Source organism: Lithobates pipiens, unplaced genomic scaffold, assembly GCF_037356315.1.
Source record: "Lithobates pipiens isolate NorthernLeopardFrog02 unplaced genomic scaffold, aLitPip1_a1.2 Scaffold_13, whole genome shotgun sequence".
NCBI lineage: Eukaryota > Metazoa > Chordata > Amphibia > Anura > Ranidae > Lithobates > Lithobates pipiens.
In genome coordinates this window covers 279,380,291-279,396,502 of record NW_027507718.1, presented here as the reverse complement: position 1 = coordinate 279,396,502, position 16,212 = coordinate 279,380,291, and the positions used below count along the sequence as shown (strand labels likewise).

The window sequence follows — 16,212 nt, the reverse complement described above, 5'->3', positions numbered from 1 at the left end:
TGTCTGGTTCATGGACCAACTTCCAATAATAAATGACAATTTAGTCATATATTTGTATTATTGTTTTAAAGCTAATTTATATATATATATATATATATATATATATATATATTCCACAACAGTCACATAATATAGTATAGTATACAGTATATAAATATAGTATAAATTATATATATATATATATATATATATATATATATATATATATATATATATAAAATAAATTAACTTTGTATGCATCAAATACCTTGTAAGAGTAGCATTGACATCACCTACGTGTCGTCCCCAGCTTATGCAGAGAGAAGAGCTGTGAGAGGAGCCCAGCTTACCCAATGATTTATGTTTTAATAAAGAAATTTGCAAATAGGCAATTTTTCTGCTTTATTGATGTAAGCTGATGAAGCTGCACTGATGGGCACTGATAGGCTGCACTGATGGGCATTGATAAGGCAGCAGTGGTGGACAGTGATAGCTGGCACTGGTTGACACTGATGAGGCATCACTGGGCACTGATAGGTGGCGGCACTGGTGTGCACTGAGAGGTGGGACTGAGGGGTGGCACTGATGGATGGCACTGAAGGGCATTGATAGGCTGCCTGCAGAAAACTACAATAGGGGGGTGGAGAAAAGACCAGCCACCCTGCACAAGGAGAGAACAGCAGTGACTCAGCCTACTCTCCTCCAATGGTGAAACATGTCCTGACACCCCCCCCCCCCGCACAGCCTTTCACTGGGAAGATCAGTGTCCAATCGTTTCTCCTCCCTCAGCTCTTATGCAGCTGAGAACAGAGGGAATATGATCACTTTTTTTTTACACCTATACACAGTTGTTTTGCATTTCATTTCTATTTCAACCATTGCTTACTGGGCACTTAAAGCCCTGCCCTGTCCAAACCAATTTTTAGCTTTCAGCACTCTCACACTTTCAATGACAATTGCGCAGTCAGACAACACTGTACCCAAATGAAATTTTATTTTTTTCCCCACAAATAGAACTTTCTTTTGGTGGTATTTAATCACTACTACAAAAAAAGACAGACATTTTTGAAAAAACAAACAAAACAGTTTTCTGTTTTAATAAAGAAATTTGCAAACAGGCAATTTTTCTCCTTTATTGATGTACGCTGATGAGGCTGTACTGATGGGCACTGATAGGCTGCACTGATAGGCATTGATAAGACAGCACTGGTGCACAGTGATAGGTGGCACTGGTGGACACTGATGAGGCGGCACTGGTGGGCACTGATGGGTGGCACTGATAGGTAGCTGTCATGGTTATGCAGTGATCTTCCTGTTTGCTTACCTCCCCTCATGTGTTCAGACTAGGAGGCCAGCCACTTCCACCTGGTGGTTTTTATAACCTCTCCTCTAAGCATGGCTCCACCCCAGGCCCCATCAGGGAACCTTATATTAAAGCGGGGTTCCACCCTAAAGTGGAACTTCCGCTGATCGGAACCCTCCCCCCCTCCGGTGTCACAATTGGCACCTTTCAGGGGGGAGGGGGGTGGAGATACCTGTCAAAGACAGGTATTTACACCCACTTCCGGGCATAGACTCCCGTGGGAGTCTACGCCATTTCCTGTCCTGCCGCGCTGTCTGCTGGGACACACACGGGTCTCAGAGACAGCGCGGTAAATTCCTATTGCGCTGCGCGACTCGCGCATGCGCAGTAGGGAACTGGGAAGTGAAGCCGATTCGCTTTACTTCCTGATTCCCTCACCTAGAATGGTGGCGGCAGCAGCCGAGAGCCGAGCGATCGTTTGGCCTCGGCTGCCAGCATCGCTGGAACCCGGGACAGGTGAGTGTCTATTTATTAAAAGTCAGCAGCTGTAGTATTTATAGCTGCTGGCTTTTAATATTTTTTTGTAGGTGGAATCCCTCTTTAACCTGTGCACTGCAAACCAACAGTGCTGATCAACCATTGTGTATTCCTTTGTGTGTTTAGCTTCCTGTTACCTGCCGTGTGCTCTTCTGTTGTTCCGTTACCGACTTTGACGTGTCTTTGACTATCCCTGTTTGCCTGTGATCCTGACCTTTTGGCGTGTCCCTGACTATTCCTGTCTGCTTGTGGTCCCAACCTTGGTTTTGTCCCTCACCATCCCTATCCTCCTGTTGCCTACTGTGGGTGTGAGCTGGGGGACCCTGGGGGTCGCGACCTGGAGCCAGTTGCAGCCAAGTCCATCCTCACCACTCGAGGCTCTGGTGAACACCTGCTGGCTCTTAGACTCCGCGCCCCAGGGAATCTTACGCTCTAACCCCAGTGGGACCTGTCTCCCATCCGCAGCAGTCAGCCGTAGGGTCCACAACCTTGCTGTGCACTCCTGATCCCTACGGTGTGCATCTGTCACCTCGTCTCAAGGTGACCTGACAGTAGCACTGATGGGTGGCAGCAATGGGTACTGATGGGTGGCAGTGATGGCCACTGGTAGGTGACAGTGATAGGCAGCACTGCTAGGTGGAACTGATGATGAGGCACTGATGGGCACTGATTGACAACACTGGTGGGCATTGATAGGTGGCACTGATTGGTGGCACTGATATGCACTGGTGGCACTGATTGGTGGCACTAATATAGACTGATGGGCACTGGCAGGCGGCACTGGTGGACACAGATGATGTGGCTGTGCCTTTGCCTCTTCAGGACCCATGTCCCTTTCATAGAAGCAGGTGATCAGATTTTTTTTCCTTCTCAAATAAAGATTACCGATCTTCTGTTTACATCGTGTGATCAGCTGTCATTGGCTGACAGCTGATCATGTGGTAAGGGGCCCGGATCGGCCCCTTACTTCGATCTGTGATCAGCTGAGTCTTATTGACTCAGTGATCACAGAGCGTGCTGCGTGCCACCCACAGGGGGTGTGTGGGGAGCATGCAAATAGGCAGACGTCATATGACGGCGTCCCGGCAAAGTAGGTCTGTGCTGTAGCTGTCATTCGGCTATAGTGGGGATGCAAAGGAGTTAAATTGAATAGGTTGTTTTACAAGGTGATCGTTTACAATCACTTTAAGTCTAAATCAAACAGAATTGAAGTTATGGCTATTTGATTGGATAATAAAATCGAAGCGTGGGTGGCCACTATAAGACTGGTGTTTAGCAACTGCTCAGAGAAAGGAGAAGCCGAGGGATGTTTAATCTTTGCAGCCCTTTAACCTTATAATCTCAACAAAAACCCTTGCCATCCATGACCTTTAATGGTCTGTGCCCTCTTTCTTGTACTGCTTTGCGCCTTTGCTTTAGGAAAAATATTCTAGACTCTATTTTACCTTATTACTAATACAGATTTTTGACTGTAATTCAAATGGCATGTTATATGTTGCACAAACATTCCGAAGAAATATTTTTTGAAGAGCCTCTAGCCTGTCTGGTGAAACTGATTTTTTTGTTCCTGGGATGATGATCTGCTATGAATAAATGTCAGGTAAAGTAAAAGGATTCATGCTACACAGGCAGAAGATATATGGGCAAGGTGATTGGCTGTGGCTGTGTGGATACCAAGCTGTTTGGAATTCAGCTCAGCTCTATGGGGATTGAGCAGGATATAAACCGGAAGCTGATAAGCTTGAGGCAACACAGATAAGCTGCTTCTTTTTGTGGCTTATCAGTATACTAAGACCCATGTGACTGCTGATACTTCTTGCATCCTATTGTTTAACTCCCTTGCTAATACAAAGCCGCAGAAGGCATTGTTGTGCTAATTATCACTCAATGTCCAGGTTCACTGGGAGACAGGGAGTTAATCCGGGACTAGAGCCAAACAGATGTGAACATACAGAAAGGTGCATGAGATGGAGAGGAGAAAGGCATGCTGGCTTACCATATGAGCTCTATTATCTCTCCAGGTACTGTATTTATCCTATTGGTTTTAATGTAAAAACCACCAATGCCAGCATGAATGAAGTCTTTTATGTTTATTACATATAAAGCATAGTGGAATAATGGAAAAACAAACCTGAACTGTTCAATGGATGCAATCACAAAATAAAATCTTAAATATAAGGTGTACAGTGTTATCAAAAACAAGCTAATACATAACATCTGTCTATCTGTGTTTTTTTTTTTTTTTTACAATTTGAGGTTTTGAATTCCAACACAGCGTCCATATTTTTTTGCTTTTTCTTGATAATATTTCATATATAGGTCTGTATCCACTAGAGGGAGCCCCTATGTTAGAGTTTGCAGTGAAACCCGCCCCCACCCCCTCATGAAGGAATGAAAGCTGTCTGAAGTTTCTGTAAATGATAATCAGAGAACTGTGTGGTTTTCCAGACTGCGTTCAGTATGAAACAAGGAAACACTCCCCCAGCTTTTCGTAAAACCCAGTTGTTTTAAATCAGATAGTTTTCTGGGGTCAGAAGTACAATCAAGTCAAGTACAATCACTGTGCTGTGAACCTAGCCTATGGGCTTGTGTAAATGGGTGTTGTCTCCTTGTGTTTGACGTGCATTTGGAACGCAGGCCAGCAGCATTTCGTATTGAGACACATTTGCGTTCATGACAAAGCAAGCAAAACACAACCTATTGCTGTGATTTGTGTTCAAACAAATGCATTCTAGCACAGCTGCATTCAAAAGCATAAGCTAGCATTTCACAGCAATGATCATGTACACAATGTCTAAAGTTGGCCATAGATGACGCCATTTTCCTTCCTGCAACCAAGGGACTGCGACCTGAAAGTATTGCAACTTACATGCGACTTTGCGATATGTTGTCACCGTGAGTACTACTTTGATACAACTTTAGAAGCGACTTTCGGGAATGCCTGGGTAATCTTCCTGTAACGTTGGATCCAAATCACATCAATATAGATGAGGATCCAACTTGGAGGTGACTTCCATTAAAGTCTATGGGCACAAGTCAGGTAGAGGTCACCTTGAAGCATGGGCGTCCGCAGAACTTTTTCCAGGGGGGGGCATAATTTTAGGATCACCCATGCACCGCCCCTTTTCGACAATGTCATTATCACATTATCATGGTCAGAGACTGCAGACATAGTACAATCCCTAGGATGAGTAATAGATAATGGCCAACAAGCCCTCTTAATAGACCCAGCGAAACTACAGCAGTGATCCCTCTGGCTGGATGATTGCTCACTCTGGGTTCCCCCGCGAGCGACTCTGGTCAGTAATGTAGCATGTCTTTACCCTGGCAGTGGCTCAGTCTCTCTCTCTCTCTCTCTCTGGCGGTGTTGGGCAGCGTGGCTCTCTCTGGTGGCGCTGGACAGCATGACTTTCTCTGGTGGCGCTGGGCAGCGTGGCTCTCTCTCTCGCTTCTGCCCTGCACACTCCTCGTATTTTTGCCTGTCGCACTCTCTCCCTCAGCTTTTTTCCAGGCTGCAGTCTCTCAATCTTTTCCTCGATTGAGCTGTAGCCTCCTCCCTGTAGAAAACAGGGCCACCAATCTTTGGGACTACATGTCCCATGATGTTCTCCTCTCCTAGTCTCCTTTGATTGGCCTTCCCTTATGGCCAATAGGGAAGCAACAGAGCAGGCAGAAAGCTGGGCGAGGAGCCTGGTGAGAGCCATCATCTCTTCTTCCTGACAGGAGAAAGGGGGGTGTGACCAGGGAAAACCTGATAGCCCGCAGCTCGCCATTCTCTTGTCACAGCACCGCCAAATTCTCTGCTGGACTGAGCAGGGAAAAGAGCCCACAGTCACACTACATGGATAGGGGGGCTTGACAGCGCTTTGATGGTGTCACCCTCTGGGGGGGTTGCACATGGGTGTGGGCTGCCCGCACCATGATAACGATGGAACTATGCTGAATTTAAGATCTGATCCCTGATTCCAGGGGGGGGCACTTGACCCCCCTTGCCCCTACCTGCGGACGCCCATGAGTATGGATAATTTTAAAAGACTCTTGGAAGTGCATCTTAGAGAACACAATATACAGGGATATGGGACATGACTTTCTACACACACACACCTACACAGGTTGAGCTGGATGGACTGTCGTCTTTATCCAACCTTACCTACTATGTAACTATGTATGTCGATGGGGGAATCCTTCTACCACGGGTAGCAGGAAAGAAAAGTGATTCATCTGTGGCTCGCCTAAGAATTGTCACCAGGTTCTCTGTGTAAAAACCAGCGCCTTGCCAAAGCATGTATGCAAGTGTTGAGTTTGACTATCTAAGTCTGACTTTCTAAAATGACGAGAAGGGAAATATAATGGGTTGCTTTAAGTTACACTAAATTGTTGCTGTTTGCACTACCTTATTTGATAAGTGCCTACTTTTTTTTAAAAACTTACCGTGAATGTTTCAGCAGCATGTGAGCAAGACTCTTTGGCAGCAAACACGAGTTCTTTCATCAAGGCTATGAAGAAGTAGAAGCAGTTGAATAGAATGCTGCGTGCAGCCTTGTTAAATACTTGCAGCTCCTCCAGTAGCTGTGCATTAAGTGCCTCATAGTCTTTCCTTGCCAGGTCCAACTGAGAGTCTGTCGGCTTCTGAAGGCAACTGTGATAGTCCAGAAGTTTATCATAGCGTTTTTGGATGAGCTTTTGGGGTGTGGAAAACATGGACTGCAGAGTGCTCAGTGGGGTACAGACTAGGTGATCCAGTTTGCAGACCTGAGAAGCAAATAAAGGTTAATTTTAAAGCAGGAATGTACAATCTGAATATTGATGGGACTGTTAATACCCTAAATCGGACAGTTTTTGTAAAGAGATTCAATACAAAGCATTGACCACAGATAAATCTAAGCAAAATGCTTGCCTAAACCCCCAAATGCTTTCAAATCTATGTAGCAGATTCCTACTCTAGGTTTTTTTTTCCAGAAAGGCAGTTAGCTTATCGCCCTCTGAAAAGCGATCCGTTGTGGATTGTGTTTCAGAATGTGGTATAGCGGTGGCTGACAAGTGTTCAGGAGATGCTACTGCCATCTCTTGATGACTGTTTTTTTGTCTTTTTTAATTTTTTTAAATTGCCTAACAGCAATATTGCATTGTAGGACTGCACCGAGAGACTGCGAGACAAGCATTTGGCTCGTGGTTGAGGTGCGGTCCTGTTGAACTCAATGGGTGAGTTTGACAGGTGCTGGGCAGCCAGAGTGCCTGTTTTTACTGCCTGCTGATCACCCATGTGAAAGAGCGTATATTCTGTTCTAAAGAAAATGTTGTTTGTTTCACTGGGGTTGACTAACCAAAGCAGGAGAGTACAAAATGCGGTGCAGCTCTGCATAGAAACCAATCAGCTTCCAGTTTTTTTTGTTATAGCTTCATTGAACAAACTGAAGTTAGAAGCTAATTGGCTACCATGCACAACTGCACCAGATTTTTGCACTCTCCAGTTTCAGTAAATCAATCCCACTATGTCCATTGCAGACGGATTGTAAATGGAAGGATCTGCTTCATTATAATGACCTGGTTCATTTTCAGTGTCCTAATGAGGAAAGTTGCAGTGTCTGCATCTCTTTAGAAGTAATTAACCCAGCCATTCTTAACCAGGGTTCCATGGAAATATGGTTCCTGAAGAGGTAGCTAGGGAATCCTTGAAGAGTGGCAGATTATCCTCCCATCTAATGCTACTTACATATTTCAAGGTCTTTCACCACTTGGCAGAGCTAGTAGCATGACACCAATGCTCTTTTTAGCTGAATGGTGTCATTCTAACCACTGACTAACAAAATATTGGACTAATCCTAATAAGGGTTCCCTGGGACATGAAAATTATTTCAAGGGTTCCTTTGGTGTGAAAAGGTTGAGAAAAGCTCAAAAACCCCACCCCTAGGAAGTTTCTCAACAAAACTAAAATCCTTGTTACCGGGGATTCCTAAATTTTGACTTGTATTTTAGTGCAAATGTCTGAGAAAGCCAGTGAGCCAATCTCACAAAAAGGAAAAACATTTCTGGGGGCATTCTGTACACCAACTGTGTACAGAATACCTACATGGGGCCATATTGCAGAAATTTACAGTGGCTGCAAACTGAAACATAAAGGTAATTTTTCATAACATTCAGTTGAGATATTGGGGGTTATTTACAAAAGGCAAATCCACTATGCACTACAAGTGCAAACTACAGGTGCAAAGTGCACTTGAAATTGCACTGAATGTTCACTTGGAAGTGCAGTCGCTGTAAATTTGAGGGGTAGATCTGAAATGTTCTTTTTCTATATTTATCACATTATTATTCATATTATTTTAATATTATACTATCACACATTATTCTTTTTAATGCAAATAGAGTACAAGGATCATGCTATTTTCATGGCCAACAGTGAATCTTGTTTAGAAAAACTCTGGAACTATTTTAAAAGCTCAAAAGAAGTTCTTCCTGCAAAGCAAATAATTAATACATACATGTGTAGTTGTCCACACCACCAAACTACTCTGTATTTTAGATCTAGGCTAGCAGGAACATCTTTAGCATCTGGTACACTGTAGTATCGAATGCCCAGTCCCCCTCTGCACACTGTGGTTCCTTCTGCCACCCCCTACATCAATACTGTGTCCTGTAGGGGCTAGCAGATGGAACCACAGAGTGCAGTGGGGGATGCCGGCATCTAACACTCCCAGATGTGTCAAATGTATAAGACCTTTTAGAAAACGTAGCTCTTCTATGAAGTGGAGTTTGATGTCGCATTCAGCTGGAAGAATAACTTTCTTTACAGGGAGAATTTCTTTTTAACTAAAAAAAACAACAAGAGATCAAAACTTTAAGATCAAAACTCTGCTCATAAAAAGTACAGCATATGGCAAATGTATGCATTAATACTGCAGCTTTTCATCACCACTGAATTCTTCGTAGCTCTTGTTTTTTTTTAAAGAAACCTATCACATGGGATATTTACAGGCTGCCATTGCTGACTTCTCTATCTGAAAGTTAGACATGTGCACTACCGACAAATTTGTTTGGTTTCATTTTCATTTCATTCGTTTTCGTTATGATCGACATTTGTTAATTGGGACCATTCGTAATTTCGTATGCATTCGCTCAGTTCCATTCGTTTAGATGCGGCATTCATTACTTCAGATGATTCGTAACTTCAGATGCATTTGTATTTGTTATGTTCACTAACAATTACTTTAGCTAAATTTGAAAGGAAATTTCAATAAAAATATAAATTGAATCTATCCCAAATTAGCTGCTATGATGCAGAGACCAGAGTAGAAAAATTACTGACTTCAGCTAGTTTACCTATAATTTAATAGTTTATAATAATAATTATTAATAATAATAATAATAATAATAAAAACTTCAACAATAGTTAATAATTTAATTATAACATAAAATAAGAAAAACTAAATTATTCAAATGTAATTGATACATTAAACACATAGGTTGAATCGTTTTCTGTTCTTTCCGATTTTTGTATTTTAGAATTTTTGTTCTTTCCGGTTTTCGTTCTTTCAAATTTTTGTTCTTTCTGACAATTCGTTGTTGTGGGCATTTGTCAAGATAGTGTTTCGTTCATTTGGATGCTTACGAAGGAACGAATATGCAGAATTTTGTCCAAAAACTGATTATTAACGAAAAAAATTGCACATGTCTACTGAAAATTCTATTTGCTGAGCTTGTCTTACTGAACCACTGGTGTCAATACAGTAAAACCTTGGATTGCGATCAGAATTTGTTCCAAAAATATGCTTGTAATCCAAAGCACTCGTATATCAAAGCGAATTTCCCTCTAACATGTCATGGATAATTCGTACCTTCATTAAATTTAATAATATTGCTACACTTAGAGGCACAAAAAACACAAAGAACGAAAAGAGTAGCGCCATCTAAGTGTAGAAGTATTTCAGTTTCAATGTAAAAAAAAAAAGTGGAATGACACTCACAATGTTAAAAACAATATCCCATGTTAAGGAGGCTGGTGCTCATCCATGTAAAGTACGAAAGACACATAGCGAAGGAGAGCAAAAAAAATCCCAAGAAATTCTTTAAGTATGTAAACGGTAAAAAAAAGGAGGACAGACCATATTGGTCCCATAAAGAATAAGGAAGGACATCTGGTTACAAAGGATGGGGAGATGGCGAAGGTATTGAATTTATTCTTCTCCTCAGTCTTCACAAGGGACTCGGGGGGCTTCAGTAACCAAAACGGCAGTGTTTATCCTTATGACACATCACAGGAAGCACTTCCATGGTTAACAGAGGACAGAATTAAAATTAGACTTGGGAAAATTAACAATAATAAATCACCGGGACCAGATGGCTTGCACCCAAGTGTACTTGGAGAACTCAGTCAAGTAATTGCCAGCCCATTGTTCCTAATTTTTACTGACAGTCTATTGACTGGAATGATACCAGTTGATTGGAGAAAAGCCAATGTAGCACCAATATTTAAAAAGGACTCAAAATACATCCCTGGGAACTACAGACCAGTTAGCCTAACATCAATAGTATGCAAGCTATTGGAGGGGATGATAAGGGACTATATACAAGATTTTAGTAACAAGAATGGTATCATTAGCAGTAATCAGCATGGATTCACGAAGAATCGTTCTTGCCAAAAAATCTACTAACCTTCTATGAGGAGGTGAGCTGCCATCTAGATAAAAGAAGGCCCGTAGACGTGGTGTATCTGGATTTTGCAAAAGCATTTGACAAAGTTCCCCATAAACGTTTACTGTACAAAGTAAGGTCTGTTGGCTTAGACCATAGGGTGAGTACATGGATCAAAAACTGGCTACAAGGACGAGTTCAGAGGGTGGTTTTAAATGGGGAGTACTCAGAATGGTCAGAGGTGGGTAGTGGGGTCCCCCAGGGTTCTGTGCTAGGACCAATCCTATTTATTTTGTTCATAAACAACCTGGAGGATAGGGTAAATAGTTAAATCTCTGTATTTGCGGATGATGCTAAGCTAAGCAGGGCAATAACCTCTCCACAGGATGTGCAAACCTTGCAAAAAGATCTGAACAAATTAATGGGGTGGGCAACTAGATGGAAAATGAGGTTTAATGTAGAAAAATAAAATAATGCATTTGGGTTGCAAAAATATGAATGCAATATATACACTGGGGGGAGAACCTCTGGGGGAATCTAGGATGGGAAAGGACCTGGGGGCCCTAGTAGATGATAAGCTCACCAATGGTATGCAATGCCAAGCTGCTGCTAACAAAGCAAACAGAATATTGGCATGCATTAAAAAGGGGATCAACTACAGAGATAAAACGATAGTTCTCCCGCTCTACAAGACTCTGGTCCGGCCTCACCTAGAATATGCTGTCCAGTTATGGGCACAAGTCCTCAGGAAGAATGTACTGAAAATGGAGCGAGTACAAAGAAGGGCAACAAAGCTAATAAAGGGTCCGGAGGATATCAGTTGAGGAAAGGTTGTGAGCACTTATTCTCTCTGGAGAAGAGATGCTTGAGAGGGGATATGATTTCAATTCACAAATACTGTACTGGTGACCCTACAATAGGGATAAAACTTTTTTGTGGAAGGGAGTTTAACAAGACACTTGGTCACTCATTAAAATTAGAAGAAAAGAGGTTCTGATCGTTTTGAACGTGATGACCTGAGACGGGACTAAAAAAGGAAGTTTGATTTGGTTTTCCCGATAGGAATTGAGTCCGTTGGAACAGATTGGAAACATGCTCTATTTCTAGGTCCGTCTGATTTTTTATGTGAAAAACGATCGGATTAGCCCACACAAGATCAGATTGTCGGACGGACTGATTCCGTCGGACGTAGTCTGCCGGAAAGTCCGGTCGTGTGAACGCGGCATTAGAGCAGCAAGGATGTGGAATTCACTTCCATAGGCGCTGGTATCGATAGTCGATAGTTTCAAAAAACGTAGATAAGCACCTGAATGACCGCAACATACAGGGATATACAATGTAATACTGACATATAATCACACACATAGGTTGGACTTGTGTCTTTTTTCAACCTCACCTACTATGTAACTATGTAGCCAGAGGTCAGGGGTGCTGGTGGCTCCCAGCGCTTCCTGAAGAACTCAAAGACACTCAGGAACCAAGTTAGAATTTAAAATAAAATGTTGCTCCTCTTGCAAAGAGCACACATACTATGTTACTCGCACTGTACGCTACTAATTTTTCACACCCTGACTGAACATAAATTCAGCCCAAACACATTTCCGAAAGTACCGTTGCTGCTCTTGCTTGGTTACACAGCAATCAAAGCCAGATTTAAACGGTCACTTGCACCTGTCATATGACTCCATTCAAGCTGACATGATTAGAGCTTTGGGAATGCAAACCATGTCATAATTGCCTTATCCTATAAATATGAAAACATTTCTGAAGAATATGGAATAGAGTGTTGTGCTGCTGTAATCTTATAGTAACATGTTCATTAAACTAGATATGCATGCAAATCTATCTGTGGATAGGTCAGTCTTAATCACCTTCATTTTGAATTTCAGGTTGATGTTCTTTTGGAATTTTTTTATTACACTCATTAATTCAGACACCTATCTAGAAATCCATCCAATGCTTTAATTAATTTAGCTTTATGATTTAAAGCCTTATGTTTAAGAAGTAAAGACTTTGGGAGTTTTTTTTTGTTTTTTTTTTAAATGAAATGTTAGCACTAGTGAATATATTAAAGTCTAGTTTCAGCTTTATATTTTCAGAGTTGACATTAATACAAGAAATAGGAGGTTCCATTGTCACTAGGACAGGAAGGCCTAGAGAGCAATAAAAATGTTACTCTATTAAAAACATGTTTTTATTTTGTCTGTGCCCTTATTGGATAGATTTGCCATCACTTCCTGCCCTGACAGGGCTAATCTCTCCAAAAGAGATATAAACAGTAGTAAAAACATGAGAGGGACTTTTTCGACAGCAAAGGTCCGATGGAACAAATCAGTCGGACAATTTGACCGCGTGTGGGCCTCATCGGACCTTTGCTGTTTAAAAATCAGATGGCCTTTAGATTTAGAACATGTTTCAAATCTTTGCGACGGACTCGAGTCCGGTCGAAAAATTTGTCTATTGGCTACTGGCTATGAACTTCCTTGTTCTAGTCTGATCGTACGTCATCACGTTCAAATCCGTCAGACTTTGGTGTGCTTGTGTGTGGCCAAGTCCGTTCCTTCGGAAAGTCAGTCGGAACTCTGCCGAAAGTCCATCGGGAAGACTGCTGGACCTAGTCCTTCAAAAAGTCTGGTCTTGTGTACACGGCATTACCCTTCCTATCTCTATCCAAATAAAGTAAAATGCTTTGACTGCCATTGTGCTTTAAAGACAGGTAGCTATAAAGCACCCCCTTACCCCCTGAAGGCAGTTAGAGACCCCAGGTGGCAAAATTGACCTTATGGCAAAATGGAAGAAATGAACACCAGTACCTTTAAGAAGTTTACCAGGGTTTATCAGAGGACCATAAACTCAGGCAGGCAGGGATTAGGGCACAGAATACCCAAAAAGACCAAAAATGCAGACTCTGTATGTCTGTCCGTGGTCAATACATGAGAAGGACCTTTGAGCCTAACCAGCACTCTATTCTGTAGACTAGAAAATGGGGCAGCACACATACGCCTTGTATGAGCCAACAGAATTGTTCAAAACATATACCCAGCTCTTTTGGATACTTTTTAGCAGACAAAGTTTCATCCTTGGTGCCACTACCCAGGTAGTCACCTTCCTACCTCTCTTGCCCCGGATATTCTTTCCGGCAGGACAGTATGAAGCTACAGACCCTAGGCTTGGACAACTCTAAAGCAAAGCCCACCTTCTCTAGGCAGCAGGCCTGGGAGGAAGAGAGTCTTAGCAACAATTCCTCCCCAGGAAATAAGCCTATAAGGAAGGGAACATTTTAAGGTCAACCCAAATATTTAATTCCCCTGCTCACACCATTGGAAACACACTTCCTTGTGGTTGGCCACAGAAACATAAATATTCATAACTCAGAGCTATTTTACATTCTCAACACACTTAACACTCTCCAACAGCAGGCAGAAGCAAACAACAACATGCAGCTTAAGCCGGCCATAGGGGGTTTGAATCTCGGCTCGTTCAGCACGAACCGAGCGGGATTTGAACTATGTATGGAAAGGGTGAATGTACCAATTAATTTGATTGACTTGGGTTTAACCAGCCTACTAGATTTTACGTGCGGGATGCCCCCTGCCTGGAGGACACAAGGGCTTAGCGGGAGGGATTCCCATGTCCGATATGTAAAGAAACAATTACATCATGTCACAGTAAATTTAAAAAGAAGTGCAGGAATATAAAAAACAAACATCTATACCTCACCTACAGCATCTGTCCCCTGTTGACTCTAAGGCCAAGAACTGAGTGTTCAAAGACCACTGTTTGCTTGGTGCTCAGTCTTCAGTCACCGACTCTCTGCTTTGCCCCTCCAGGGCTTACTGTATCACTGGGCTGTGGAGGGGGTGGAAGCGGCTGGCTTAGGTTCTTAGCGGAGCTCTGAGAGGCTGAGCCAGCTTCCGGTTCAGGCATCTGGGTGGATCCCGACATTAAAGTCAGGATCTCTCCAGAGCCTGGACTGGCTGACTGATGTCAGCTGACGGTGGATTTTAGCCCGCTGTCGGCTGAATTTGGGTCACAAAAGTTCAGAACTAAACTTCATTCTAATATATTTACATAGTTAGAAATAACACACACTTATTAATGTTGGCAGAACTCTTGATTCAAATGTATTACCTTGATTGTTTAATACCCTCTTTTAAAGTGGAGGTAAACTCTTACACATACCCAGTGACTGGCCTCAAGTGATACACAGAGATTAAATAAATCCTTCTACATAAGTTGTACCTGTTTATCTGCAGTCTTCTCTTATCTACAGCCATTTAAAGTCCTTTTATAAAGCTTGTCTGAGCTGTCATAAAAAAAAGGGGCAGAGAACTGACATGACACGCTGCACAGCTCAGTGAGGGGAGGTCTGAGAGCTGATTGAAGGGAATGGACACACCCCACTTTACACAGCACACAGGAATGGAGCTGAGGCTGTCAATCAAGTGCTGGAGCTCCCTTGCCTTATATCCCTGTCCCTCCCTCTCTCTCTGTCACGTTTTATATCTTGGTTTCAGGAAAACTTGTCAGAAGCGACTCATGCAGTTAGCGGAAAAATGAGGCAGCAGACAGAAATGAATTAATGCTCTGGATAGAGACAAGTACACACTATAGAAGGATATGCTTTGTTCAAGGCAAGGAGCTAAATACATATTGTATTAGAGCTGTTTGACCACTTACTACTCACCCCATAGCAGATTTACTGCTACAGGGTGGCCCTCCTGTGCAGAATCACGTATACAGTATATATGTGATTCTGCACTTTCACCTACAGGAGGTGCATGTGTGCTGCTGGGGGGCTGCTTCTGCTGTGATTATTCAGAAGTTGATCTGCAGGTGCCGGACCCTGGATGTCCTCCAGCACCTGCCGATCATCGGGCATAGACAAGGAATGGGATTCTGCCTATGCAAACAAGGCAGAGTTCCGGTCTGATGGGGTGGGGGGATGGATTTTGTGTCCCAGGGAATAAAATCAATCACTTACCTGAGTAAAAGCAACACAAGACACAAAAACACTGGTTAGGCACGGAGTTAACCTTTTCTCCCTAGTTGTTTAACCCCTTCTCAGCCAGCGTAATTAGTACAGTGACAGTGCATATTTTTTAGCACTGATCATAGTATTAGTTGCATTGGTTCCCGCAAAGTGTCAAAAGTGTCAGTTAGTGTCCGATTGTCCACTGCAATATTGGAGTCCTACTATAAGTCACTGATTACTGTCATTACTAGTATAAAAAAAAAGAAAAAATGCCAGTATATACTGTATACCATAGTTTGTAGACACTATAACTTTTGCACAAACAAATCAATATGCGCATATTGGGATTTTTTTTACCAAAAATATGTAGCAGAATACATACTGGCCAAAATCTATAAAAACATTTTTTTATATTGGATATGTTTTATAGCGGAAAGTAAAAATGTTTATTTTTTTTCAAAATTGTTGGAAAGCTCTATTTGTGGGAAAAAAATGACATACAATTTATTTGGGCCCAACGTCGCATGACCGTGCAATTGTCAGTTAAAATAGAGCAGTGCCGTATCGCAAAAAATGGCCTGGTCGTGAAAGGGGGGGGTATATCTTCCAGATTTCAAATGGTTAAGGATTTGTTTTTTGTCCACCCAGCATAGCGTAGTGCTCAAGCCTTACACCCCAATCAAACAGACTGTGGGGTTCCGAAGCCCTACTCCAGCTCACTTTTTGTCCATCCAGTCCAGAGATTTACCCAGTGCTGCCAGACAGCAATGCTATCTTGAAACTTTTT

At 42.4% G+C, this 16,212-nt stretch overlaps 1 protein-coding gene across 1 annotated transcript in view; it reads right to left on the bottom strand.

Annotated features, from left to right (window-relative positions):
- ARHGEF38 (Rho guanine nucleotide exchange factor 38) overlaps nucleotides 1-16,212 on the bottom strand; it is a 178,682-nt gene that overhangs the window by 32,074 nt on the left and 130,396 nt on the right. The window contains exon 10 of the mRNA XM_077476667.1: nucleotides 6,251-6,571. Coding sequence (XP_077332793.1) covers nucleotides 6,251-6,571 — 321 coding nt within the window. The remainder of the gene's footprint in view (nucleotides 1-6,250; nucleotides 6,572-16,212) is intronic.